Below are 13,444 nucleotides of genomic sequence, written 5' to 3'. Positions count from 1 at the left end.
ATCGACCGGCTCTATAAAAATATCCCATGACCTAACCCCTCAGATGAACACCGTAAAAAAATTGAAATAAAAACTGTGCTAAATAAACAATTTTTTGTCACCTTACATCGCAAAAAGTGTAATAGCAAGCGATCAAAAAGTCACACACACCCCAAAATAGTGCCAATAACAGTCATCTCATCTCGCAAAAATCATACCCTACCCAAGGTAATCGCCCCAAAACTGAAAAAAATATGGCTCTCGGACTATGGAAACACTAAAACATGATTTTTTTTGTTTCAAAAAAAGAAAATCAATCATTGTGTAAAACTTACATAAATAAAAAATATATATAAATATTAGGTATCGTTGCGTCCGTGACAACCTGGTCTAAAAAAATACCACATGATCTAACCTGTCAGGTGAATGTTAACAAAAACACAGTCCCAAAACAGCTATTTCTTGTTAGCTTGCCTCACAAAAAGTGTAATATAGAGCAACCAAAAATCATATGTACCCTAAACTAGTACCAACAAACTTCCACCCTATCCCGTAGTTTCTAAAATGGGGTCACTTTTCTGGAGTTTCCACTCTAGGGGTGCATCAGGGGGGCTTCAAATGGGACATGGTGTTAAAAAAAAAAAAAACAAAAAAAAAAAAAAACAGTCCAGCAAAACCTGCCTTCCTTTCCTTCTGCGCCCTGCCGTGTGCCCGTACAGCAGTTTTCCAACCTCTGGACTGGAAAACTGTTCTCAGTCAGAAAGCTGGCCACATGCAATATAAATGAGAATGCTCGCCAAAATGTTATGATTTATCTTTATGTCCAGCTAAAGGGATGTATTCGAATCCCTTTATCAGAAAAAACATAATATGAAGATCTATTCTGAAAAACGCAAAATACACAAACAGGCGAATATGAGATACTAGCTTATCAGAGAAAAAGCCTTGTTCTTCAGTTCTCTTCCTGCTCCACCCCTTCCTAAACTAACATTCACTCCGTACCATCTGCTGAATTAATCTTGTGAGACAAAGACAGATCGTTAGCTCACCAAAGGTTTAAACAGAAGTCTCTGGATAGGGGAGGGAATAGGAGCATGACTTAGCAAAGTGAGAAACAAGAAGAGGGACTGCAGCAGCTAATAGTTCTGTATCTCACCCAAAGTGCTTTATTCACATCAATGCTGCTCAGCACTTCTCTATAATGTCCTATATCAGGCATGCTCAACCTGCGGCCCTCCAGCTGTTGCAAAACTACAACAGCTGGAGGGCCGCAGGTTGAGCATCCCTGTTCTATATTGTGATGCTGAGTGAGTTAGGGAGCAGAATCTCCTGTTTTCTCCATGGGCAGTGTATGAGAGACATTATAGCCTTCACCCACAAGTTCAGGGACAAGTGAGAATTAGAGATAAAGCCCGCAGATAAACTGCAGGATATTTGGAAAAGTCATGAAAGTGTAAGAATGCTTTAAAAGTCTGTTAGCAGTTTGGGCTACGCAAGACTGATTGCACTAGGTACATGCCTTTTGCCTAGCTACTCCTGCAAGTGCCCAAGAGGCCGAGCTTCACTGTGAAGTGATCTCTGCATTTAGCTGCTTCACAGCCCCTTCCCTCTGCTTTTTGTGACAGCTGTAGCATCCAACCAGAAGACCATTACAGCAGTCACTCAGAGCAGATGGGATAGGCTTTGAAGCAGCTCAATTCAGAAAGCACTTCCACATCTAGGGCATCTTCAGGAGCAATGCCTGGCAGAATAAAGGTTCATGTTCACAATACTCCTGATAATAAAAGCTCCAGAAAAGGTATGTTTGTCCCGCCCTCCCCAGTGCTGTCAGCAGTTTTCCATGGTAAGAAATGCTGACAGACTCTCTAAAGTATTATGATTTAATAGTAACACGTAGCTTGTGGCATAGTACTTACTAGACTGGACCACTGCTTGGGTTTGCGCAGATGTTCCTGATGCAATATTGGTTAATGCCCAGGCAGCCTCAAACTGTAAAGAAGGACTGCAATAAAAAAAAGGAATTTTTTTAAAATGAAACTGCATTACAATAAGTTTATATCGCATTGATGACTGATATTTCATAAAACCTAGCCATGGTCTAGCTGATCCTCAAAAAAAAAAAAAAAAAAAAAGATTAAAGGGTTTGTGGCAAAGAAGGGCTGTCTAAAACTGGATCCATTCTATGATGTCCATATGCCATAACTAGGGGCTGTCTTCAGGGAGACAATCATTTAAAGAAAATGGAGCAAGGCATAAAACACTTACTTATCATCCGCTTCTAAGCATTTCACCAATATTGGCAGAATTCCAGATTTTATGAGGTCATCTATAGGTGGATTTCTGTCACTTGAAAGCAGCTTTCTGAAAACAGAATGAGCACATGGGTTATTAACTGTATGTCAGGTAGTGAGACACCGGTCATTTCCATCAGGTATATTCAATACTGATAACATAGTAGTACATTTCAGAGACTTTACCTTGCAGCCTGTACGGCACTTAATTGTGTCGTTGGGTTATCACTGGTAGCATTCTAAAAATCAATGGAAAAGAGAGAAGTTACAATGTAGACTGGTATATAACAGTATCTTTGTACAGGAGGTTTACAAGCCTATTACACACTGCCAGATACAGAGTAAATCTACCCCAAGATTTTTAAACCACTGGAGAATTAAGTGAAATGTGCCAGAATTTTGGCTCAACTTATTACCGTATATGTTTTATGCACCTGATTATGGATTTTAAAACACTTTTTTCCACCTTACTGGGTAAGCAGGTGTGACCTAGTGAAAAGCGGCATGACCTAAAGGGAATGTGTGAACAGAAAACTAACTACTGTTTAATTTAAATTTTAATGATAAATATTTTTAAAAAAAAGTTTTCCATCTTACCTTCTAGATTTTTATCATCTAAAATTCTGCAGTTTTTGCACTGGCTTCCAAGCCTAATAATAGGTGCCACTTCTTGACCTGTACAGATCACTTATTAGCAATCTTATCACAGGCAGGATTAGAATGAAAGGTATCACCTCTGTATAGATAACACCAGACCCGTCATTCACAATAGGTGATATCACTGCTTATTTACTCCGTCCTGAACTCTGCACAGGTCACACGTCAGTCAGTGAAGTCCCCTCCTGACCATTGTGTCTATGGCCCATGTGACTGCTGTAAAGCATATGCGTAAATGCTGCTAACAGCTCAGGCAAGATGGATGCCCCCATAATCATGTTAAGAAAATAGCTTAAAGTAATCTACAATCAGAAAAAGTAAAAAAGTATAGTAAGTCAACCAAGAGAAGGCATAAAGTTAGACAAAAGTGTCTATCCCTGCACCAAGTCTGAGAGGGTGAGACAATGTGAAAACTGGTGTATCTAGTCTAGTTCAAAGCAGTCTATATATAAGACAGTATTAATTGATCTGCACGAAAATCTAAAATAAAAGTACACAATAGTTTCTTGACCTTATATTTATTTGAACTTGAAAAGACAAAAGAGGACAGTTGGTGGCAAAAAAAAAAAAATGCAAGGGCGGCCAGCAAAATTACTAAAATACTGCCACAGACCCAGAGCCAACGTAGGACTCAATGAACGAGTATAAGAGACACTGAGAATGTTTATTACACTTGTTCATGGAGTTCTGGCTCTGTGAGCCCTTTAATTGGTTGACCTTATGTACTTTTTCCACTAGGTGTCCTCCTTTATCCTCCATGTATTGTGTGGATTTTTTAAATATTTTTTTATACCTTAGGCTACCTTTTTACATCTCCGTTTTGGCATTTCGCTTTTGAGATCCAGCAGAGGATCTCCAAACTGGGCCAATGCATTCTGAATAAAGTATGCTCGGTTCAGGATGCATCAGTATGCCTTCCGTTCCGTGAGCATTCAGTTTTGTAACTGGACACAACACCGCTGCGAGCTGCGTTTTGTGTCCTGTCTGTGAAACGGAACAAACTGGATCTGGCACTAAAAACTATGTAAGTCAATGGTGACTAATGTGCGTTTTATTTTTAGGATGCTAAAAAACCTGATCCGCCACCCACTTACTTACAATGTATTTAGTGAGGGATCTGGTTTGTTCTGTTTCAATTTACCACAACCGCATCCTGATGGAACGGATCCATACTGATGAGTAATCAAAACTGTACTGTTTTGGTCTGATTTTGAGATCCTCTGCCGGATCTCAAAACTGGAAATAAAACTGTTAATGTGACCATTTGATTCTTTTATGTAAATTCTCTAAAAAAGTAACATTTTAGAATGATTCTGTTGTCCTGCATGGCCACATTTTGGTGTTTATTTGTATGCATGCTTAAAGGGTTATTCCAGCTTTTTAGAAGTTTTTACATTTTCTCCTTTCCCAGCTGGACCTGTGGAGTAAAAACACTTGCACTCACTAGCTGCAGCAGCGCATTGCTGTCCTCCGCCCATGCTGCAAGTTTACATGCAGGGACTGGCGTGTACTGAAGACAGTGGTGGACTGAAGGAGCCAGAAACTAAGCATCGGGGACCAGGTTACCATGCCCGACTCCACAGGCCCAGCAGAGTTTAAAAACTTTAAAAAGAAGCTGCAATAACCCTTTAAGAGGGACAGATATAATCTGGTCATTAACTGGCATTACTGTAAATCCATTTCAAGTTTGGTCAGATTTTCTGATGTTAGGTCCTGGACAACCCCATTTTTGGAATCCTCTCTTGTGGGCCTTACGATCCACAGTACCTAGGATCCCAAAGAGGGCTGAGAAGAAAGATTCCACTATTAGGGGCATGTTTGTTGCAGAATTTTTTGTGAATGAAAATTTACTCCACGTATCTGATGTAAGGAGCAATCAAATTTCTGTAACAAATCTGCTATATGTGAACATACCCTGGAAGGAATATTCCAGGATTTTGTTACTGACTGCCTATGTTCAGAACAGACCAATATCTGATCAGTGGGGGTGCAACACTGCACCCCCGCCAATCAGCTGTTTCAGTGGAGCTCTGGTGCTGGCAGTTGGAGAGGGAACAACACAGCTCCATCCATTGTGTAGTGGATAGAGCTGGTAACTGCAGCGCTGCTCCCACTGACTTCAAACAAAAGCAGCACTGCAGCTACCAGCTCCGTCCACTACACAACAGAGGGTGCTGTGTAGTTCCAGCGCTGGAGCTACTGCAGAACAGCTGATTGCTGGAGGTGTGGAGTATTGGACCACCACGGGTCAGATACTGATGTCCTATCCTGAGGATGGACCATTAAAAACAAAATCCTGGAATACCCTTTAAAGGTCAAGGTAAGTTAGCTGACTGACAGGCATCCAAGGCTGTTTTGCACATAAAACCACATTGAGACACGTACCTGTAGTATTGCTTCTAGCGTTACATTTTGCTGCAATGAGAAAAACCTACATTAGCATTTTGTACAGTCATAAGACAATGATGCATCTTTTAATATCAATTTCATCCCTTAAAGGGAATCTGTCAGTTTCATTCCCTGAGGGCAGCATAAACAGACCCTGAGCAAAATGCTGGGTCACTTTTGCTAGAATCTGTAGTGAGCAGCTCCAGCAGGAGGCGAGCACCGAGTCCGCACAATACACTGCAGGAACCATGGAGCCCCCATTCATCAGCTCTCAGCTCATGGTTAATGGGGTCTTTCCCACTGTATCCACAGGACATGCCGTAAACATCAAACAGGATGGCGGATCCCAAGTAACACTTACAGATTTGAAGTCTCCATCTACATCAGAATCTTCTAAACTTTCTTCTTGGGGAACATTTCTCTTTTTCAGGAGGTGTTCATCTCTCTTGTTCTGAAAGCATAAGATTAATAAAATAGTGAATAAGTGCAAGCAGGCAGTACAAATACAAGTCAGTGTACATTAGCAGCAAACAGAAAACCAGGAAACCAAGAACTTTGTGCCAGGTTTCTGTTCATTGCAACTGAGAATCGATACCCAATCGATACTTTTGGCCCGTATCGATACTATACCGGGATTTCCATTTTTTCGATACTGGGCTGTGCTGCTGCGCAGTCTAGTATTGCAGAACATGAGCGTGCTGCTGTGGGCACGCTCATGTTCCCTCAGCAGCACGGGGGAGAAGGAAGCAGTCGTCCCCCCCCCCCCCGTGCTGCTGCTGAGGAGGGGCTGGCGCACTGCGCCAGCAATGATAGGACTTTTCCTGGGTCCAGACTTTAAGTATTAGGCTACACAGAGCGGCACCCAGAGAAGTCCCGGCACTTACTATTATTCCTGGGCGCTGCTCTGTTCGCCCGCAGTGCCCCATTACTGTATCCTGTTCCATATGCTAATTATTATCTCCTCCCCATTGCTCCGATAGTAATAAGCATATGGAGCAGGAGACAGTAAAGGGGCACAGCAGGCGAATGGAGAAGCGCCCAGGAATAATAGTAAGTGCTGGGACATCTCTGGGGGCCGCTCTGTGTAGCCTAATACTTAAAGTCTGGACCCATATAAGTTCATCTTTAACACAATACAGGAGACAGGTGCCGGCAGCAGAATCGCATAGCTGGCACCCTGCCTCTAACAGGGAGCTGCGGTCAGCGGCAGTTAACCCCTCACGTGCGGCACCTGAAGGGTTAACTGCTGCTGATCTGCAAAATCATTTGTGGCAGTGGCCACAGGGTCCCTTCCTTATTGGTGGCAGTGGCAGCTTCTGATCGGAGCCCCAGCAGTGTAATCCTGGGGCTCTGATCGGTTACCATGGCAGCCAGGACACCACTGAAGCTCTGGCTGCCATAGTCAGCTCCCTGCTGCTGTGTGCACAAAGCACAGAGCAGCAGGGAGAGTGTGAAGTCCTATTCACCCTAACAGACATCTATTGGGATGAATAGGACAAGGGATTAGAAGATCCCAGGTTCTGGCCCCTAAGGGGGGAAATAGTTATAAAAAAAAAGTGTAAACCAAAATATTAAGTATAAATCACCCCCTTTCCCAATTTCACATATAAAAACAATAAATAAAACATATTGCCATGTCAGAAAAGTCCAAACTATTAAAATATATTTTAAAAAAAAATCTATGCGGTGAACAGAACAGAAAATTAATAAAAACTGCATAATTCGCCATTTTTTTTAAAATGCGGAGTGCATGTGGTTTTGTTAGTTTTATTTTTTTCATGTGGTATTGAGTATCGCAATACTTTTTTATGGCATCTAAATCGAATCAAAAATTTGGTATCGCAACAACTCTAGGACTCATAACAATAAAAGGACTGTCCAAAGCAGAGAACCCTTTAAAATAATTTAATTGTGGCATTTAGATAGGACCTGCCACCTCGCCTGTCATGCCTGCATTAACCATGCGACAACAATTCTGGAGCATCTCTTCTTATAGCAGTTGTGTGCGGTATCTCTATTATTCCCATTATAAATGGATAATAGTATTTCCTATAAATAACCCTACTCTGTTTCCATTCCCTTTGTCAAAGGTAAGTGTCTCTGCACAATCTACTACTGGCAGCACTGACTGGACAGTGTAAGACTGTGCATGGACACCCCTCAAACAGCAGACCACTGTTGAAATGCGTTGCATGCTTATTACCATTACACTGTAAACGCGGGGTAGAGCTGCTTACCAGATTAAGTTGTGCTAGTCAGGCACAACTCTGATGATGGCATATCAGCTCAATCCCTCCAACTTGTAGTGGCTGCTCCCTCCTGCTCGAGAATCCAACTGTGGTCCCGAAAACAATATTGAAGAGTTTAAAAATAAAGAAGCAGGTTGACGGGGCGCTGCTATACTTACAAGGTGTTGATTTTTAAAAGGGTTTTCTGAGACTTTAATACTGATGACCAATCCTCAAGGATAGGTCAACGGTATCTGATCGGTGGGAGTCCGACACCCAGGCCTCCGCTGATCAGCTGTTTGAGAAGGCAGCAGCTCTCTCAGCTTGTCCTGTGCTAGTTCATTGATCACGTGGCCTAGGTACAGCTCAGCCCCATAGGAGTGAATGGGGCTGAGCGCGATATCAAGCACAGCCGCTATATAATGTACAGCGCTGTGCTTGGTAAGCTGCGGCGCTCACAGGAGTGGGGGTCCTAGTGTCAGACCCCCACAGATCAGATACTGATGACCTCCCTCTTACCACTACCAAAACTTTCTATTGAGGGAGGGGGGGTATGTTACGTATATATATATATGCCAGGAGATTTTTGATGATTGCCTAAGAGGGAACCATTGTGAAATAAACTCTATACGCTTTACATTACCTTTCGTAGCTCTATGGTTACTTCATTTCTGTGTCTTCTCATAGTCTAAAAATAAAATAAGATAACGTTAATTCACTGAACAAAATGTAAAACAAGAAGATTAAAAAATAACCTAAACAAAAACACCCCACACTAATAAGCAACTCATCCACTACAACAAGAGCCAGATAACCTCCTGGGAGCCCAGAACTACTGAAGGTTCCCTCACTCATTTCTGATCGTCTTGGATTCCAGGACTACCAGCAAATCTGCCTTAAAGGGATTCTGTCACCTCCCCTCAGCCAAAAAACGATTTAAAAGCAGCCATGCAGCACAGCTTACCTGGATTAGGCTGTGCTCTTTTATCTTGAAATCCGTCCAGCAGTTACTGCAAAAAACGACTTTGATCGATATGTAAATGTGTCCTGAAGGTGCCCAGAGGGGCGTTTTTTTCTTCTTAGAGAGCCCAGTACCGCCCCTCTTTCAGTGCCCAGCCCGCCTTCCTTGTACTTTCTAACCGCCGCCCCCAGCCTGCCACAGCCTCTCCTGCCTCTCCTCCCCCTCCCTCACGCCGAACGAAGTCTCGCACAGGCGCAGTACCCACTGAGGGCTGCGCCTGTGCGATCATCAGGAGACTGAGGGCGGCAGCTTCATCTTCGTCACTGAGCATGCGCCGCGCCCAGTGACGTCCGATGTTAGCTCTTTCCCTCAGTCAGCCTGGTAGGAAGCGCAGAGGATTGCCGATCGGCTGCTGCACCCTGCGCTTTCTCCAGTCTGCCTGCCACAGTGAAGACGGCCAGCGATTTCTTTCCCCACCCTCCCTTCAGGAAAGAAATAAGTATTTGTTTTTGCTCAGTGAAAGTGTATAAATTCAATAAAGCTTTACTTAATATAATAATACCTAATTCGCCCCAACAAATACTTATTTCTTTCCTGAAGGGAGGGTGGGGAAAGAAATCGCTGGCCGTCTTCACTGTGGCAGGCAGACTGGAGAAAGCGCAGGGTGCAGCAGCCGATCGGCAATCCTCTGCGCATCCTACCAGGCTGACTGAGGGAAAGAGCTAACATCGGACGTCACTGGGCTCGGCGCATGCCCAGTGACGAAGATGAAGCTGCCGCCCTCAGTCTCCTGATGATCGCACAGGCGCAGCCCTCAGTGGGTACTGCGCCTGTGCGAGACTTCGTTCGGCGTGAGGGAGGGGGAGGAGAGGCTGTGGCAGGCTGGGGGCGGCGGTTAGACAGTGCAAGGAAGGCGGGCTGGGCACTGAAAGAGGGGCGGTACTGGGCTCACTAAGAAGAAAAAAAACGCCCCTCTGGGCACCTTCAGGACACATTTACATATCGATCAAAGTCGTTTTTTGCAGTAACTGCTGGACGGATTTCAAGATAAAAGAGCACAGCCTAATCCAGGTAAGCTGTGCTGCATGGCTGCTTTTAAATCGTTTTTTGGCTGAGGGGAGGTGACAGAATCCCTTTAAGGATGCTATTTTAGAAAGATGTCGGACCAGTTCTTTATACATATAATGCAGATTCACAAAGTACACAGCATGTGATGTGATAGTTTGAAACGTTCTCGAATGTAATCCCCCTGTAGCACATGAGTTCACCAAACAAAAGCAGAGGTAGGAGCGATGCCCCTGATCAGTGGCGTAACTAGAACTGACTGGGCCCCACACCAAATTATTGAATGGGCCTCCCCCTCTCATGGGCAACTTCTTCAACCCCCCCCTCATGCAAGCCCCAGTCCTGCAGCTAGTCAAAATCACTCAGACCAGGCCCGGCTGCGACTTTGTCTGTTTCCCATGCATATACTGCATATCAGGTCACTGTATATAATACTATTGTGGGGGCCCTTTTACAATTTAGTCCTCATCTCAGGTGGGCCCCTTTTGAGTTCAGGCCCCGCAGTAGCTGCGCCCCCTGCCTTTCACAATATTACAGCTATACACACTATACAATGCCAATAAAAGGTCTGTTACCATAATTACAAGAAAAATGCAAAAAAAAGTACTCAAAACAAATATAAATAGGGAGAGTTTACATTTCCGTTCTTCTGATGTGTCAAATGGATCCTGTTGCATCCGTTATGCACATTTGGCATCCGTTTGAGCCATTTCTGAGAACTGTGCTATCAGACAGAAAAAAGTACTGCGTACAGGAGTTTTCTTTCTGTCTAAAAAACGGATCTCAGGTAGAAATGGCTCAAACGGATGCCAAATGTGCATAACGGATGCAACAGGATCCATTTGTTTACAGGATCCTTTTTTCTGTTCTTCTGACGGATCAGAAGAACGGAAAATGAAATGGAGATGTGAACTCTTGCTTACTTGAATACACAGAATAAAATAGCATAACCAATTTCAAGCAAGTCCAGGAATAGCATCCACTGGGCAGTGTATTTCCCCTATGCCTCCTCAGTATGGGGCTGAATGTATAAATACACACTGACATTCATTATATAGTCTTAGGCCTATTTCACATAGGCATTTTATGCATTGAAAATAAATTTCCACCAAATGCCTCCAATGGTGAGATAACTAGGTTCTGATAGATAGATACACACACACACACACACACACACACACACACACACACACACAGTATATTAGATAGATGATGGATAATCACACACACACACCTTTCACATACACTTGCCTTTTAGGCAGGCTAGATGGATGTCAGGCTGTGGAGGATCCAGAAAAGTTTCTAACCCCCCCTCACTCTGTCCCAACACTGACAGCAGAGCAAAGAGCACTACTGCCCTGCCGTAATATGACAGTAAGTAAAGAGGAGCAAAACTGTGGGGGGGGGGGGGGTCTTAAGGAAGCTCCAGGGAGATTTTTTAAGGTAGCAGCATAAGCTGCTGCTGACAAGAGCTGCTGTTATCTTCAGTGCGGCCCTCCACTATACGCTGCCTGTGAGGCCAGAAGTTTACATCATAGTACATGCAACCCTGCCCTGCTGACACCCCTGCTACTGCTCCCGGGCCCCTTCTAAGCTCAGGGCCCCGAAGCAACTGCTTCCCTGATAGTTACGCCCCTGATCATAGTAGGAGGTGCCTGGCAGTATACAACTTCGTCTAGCCAAGGTGACTCACGTCAGCACAAATTTCCTAAAAGCGCAATATTCTACATTTCGGCATCACACGGCGCTCCTGGCAGCAGCGCACTCCAGGGAGATTTGCTCTGAGACACGTCTGACATATTTAAGGAACAAGAATAGCAGAGCTGCACAGAATGATCGTATGTCGGTCATACACACGGACCTGAAGATTACATGGGTGGCCACATGACAGAGGAGTATCCTTCTTTAGTCATTAACCCTTCTTGTACTATGGACACCTTTAGGCGTCCGGGTGAATCTCAATGACCCTTCTCAAACCAAAGTCATATTTCTAGATAGCTGTATAATATAATTAAAGGGGTGGTCTGAAAGTATGACCAAAGGGGAGGGGTGTAAATGTTGTTGCTTACCTAATGTATATCTTCCCTGTTACTTTTTTTTCAATTGGACTCTCCTGACCAGTTTTCACCATTAAGACCAGTCCCTCTGGTTTGTTTCCATCCTGTATGTAGCACTCACTGTTGCTGTATCCAACCAAACCCATGATGCACTTCACCTTTCTCTGCCACACCTCCAGCACCGCCCCTAACTACCAGCTAGTTACATAGACACTTCCCTTTTAGGGACACACCCATGGACATAACATCACAGTAAAAATGAAAGAGCTGAATGAACAGTCCAGAAAGGAAGATAGGAGCAAGAAAGGTAACAAATACATCAGAAACTTACAGCGACCTTTCTAAACTATGTTAAAACAAACTCCAATACACCTTTAAAGTGTTCATGGGCTTTGTGAAAACTTTTGATATGTCATACGCATAACGACATACCAAAAGTGCTGAGACCCCCTCCAATCTCTAGAATGAAAATAGAGAGGCTCTCTCACATTGCACGCTCTCTCTCCTCAATAGCGACTGAAGCGAGACAGACAACTTTTTTACGTGTTGCTATGCCATATCAAACGGTTTCCCAAGTACAGGGACTTTAATTAAATAAACCCCCGGCCCCCAAATGCAAATGAGCTTCTAGGAGCAACAGGGGTGTTGCCGTTACACCTAGAGACTCTGCTCTTTGTCACTCCTGAACCCTCTGCACTTCTAGGGTGTGATGATGTTTACACTGCCTGGCCCTCTCATCTGGAACCAACACAGATGCCTCCAGCTGCCAAGGGCACATGTAACAGGTCGGCCAGTGTCATAGGTAAAAAGCTGCCCCTTCAAGTTTCTCTCTACATCCGGCTACAAGAACAGGCCCCAGCGCCCATTGCCATGCATCAGCCACCTGCTTAGAGAGGGCAGCACTGACTGGGAGATCTACCTCTGCCCTTAAAACACGCTGGATTTGAGGCGACAAGTTACTGTATACTGAAGGTAAGTGTCCTGTAAGTCTACCTACCTAGGCTCAAGAGCTGATTGTTGTCTTTTAGAGGTTTGTTGAAAGGCCCAAGTGCAATGATGCATCTCCTCTTCCCCCGGGATCATAACCAGCACCTAAAAACCTTGTGATATACGTCAGCACTCCGCAACCCCCCTCCTAATAGCATAACCACTCCATTACAAGCTTACAGGAACCGCTTAGGTCCCAGTGTGAAGCCAGAAGTATGCAAGGAATGTATGGAGCATTTGTTAATATTGGAGGCTGAAAGTCTGACAGTCGGAGTGTAACCCACAACGGGGGGGGGGGGGGGGGGGGGGGATCTGTTACAGGAACATGCCAGCCTGGACCGAGCCTGACCGAGGGACACAGAGAGGACAGGTTTACTTGGATGGAGATGGATGCCTGTGCCCGATATTTAGGGCCCACAGATTTAACTTACAGAGATGTGGCATCTCTATGTCCAGGCTGCAAACATAACCACTTGGGATATGGGGGATGGGGGCAGGTTTACAGAAAACTGCCTATGTCAGGACTGCCATTTTATGACTGGACGGGAGTGCGCTATTCCAGCCTGTAGAAAAACATGCATTAGAGTGGTTGTCCCATGACAGCAGCTTTTCCTCGCCCCAACTTGATAGGGATGTGTGTCTGATAGCCGGGGGTTCGACCACTGGAACCCCTGACTATCACTAGAATGGGGGCCTGTGTTCCCCCTGTTGGAATAGATCTGCAGAGACACATGCGAGTCCACTGCTCCATTCAAGTCTATGGGCCCTTGTACTCTGCTCGCCCTGGCAGGCCCATAGAGTTGAATGGAGCAGGAAACATGGGCCCACAGA

At 44.5% G+C, this 13,444-nt stretch overlaps 1 protein-coding gene across 1 annotated transcript in view; it reads right to left on the bottom strand.

The window, feature by feature from the left end:
• The window catches only part of KPNA3 (karyopherin subunit alpha 3), a 52,581-nt gene that overhangs the window by 21,675 nt on the left and 17,462 nt on the right, over positions 1–13,444 (bottom strand). The window contains exons 2-7 of the mRNA XM_044286142.1: positions 8,187–8,231; positions 5,677–5,766; positions 5,313–5,342; positions 2,457–2,509; positions 2,245–2,340; positions 1,896–1,981 (exon numbers count right to left, since the gene is read on the bottom strand). Of these exons, the coding sequence (XP_044142077.1) occupies positions 1,896–1,981; positions 2,245–2,340; positions 2,457–2,509; positions 5,313–5,342; positions 5,677–5,766; positions 8,187–8,231 (400 nt within the window). The remainder of the gene's footprint in view (positions 1–1,895; positions 1,982–2,244; positions 2,341–2,456; positions 2,510–5,312; positions 5,343–5,676; positions 5,767–8,186; positions 8,232–13,444) is intronic.

Source organism: Bufo gargarizans, chromosome 3 (assembly GCF_014858855.1).
Source record: "Bufo gargarizans isolate SCDJY-AF-19 chromosome 3, ASM1485885v1, whole genome shotgun sequence".
Lineage (NCBI taxonomy): Eukaryota > Metazoa > Chordata > Amphibia > Anura > Bufonidae > Bufo > Bufo gargarizans.
The sequence above is the reverse complement of the archived record's forward strand: the minus strand, read 5'-3'. Positions and strand labels throughout refer to the sequence as shown.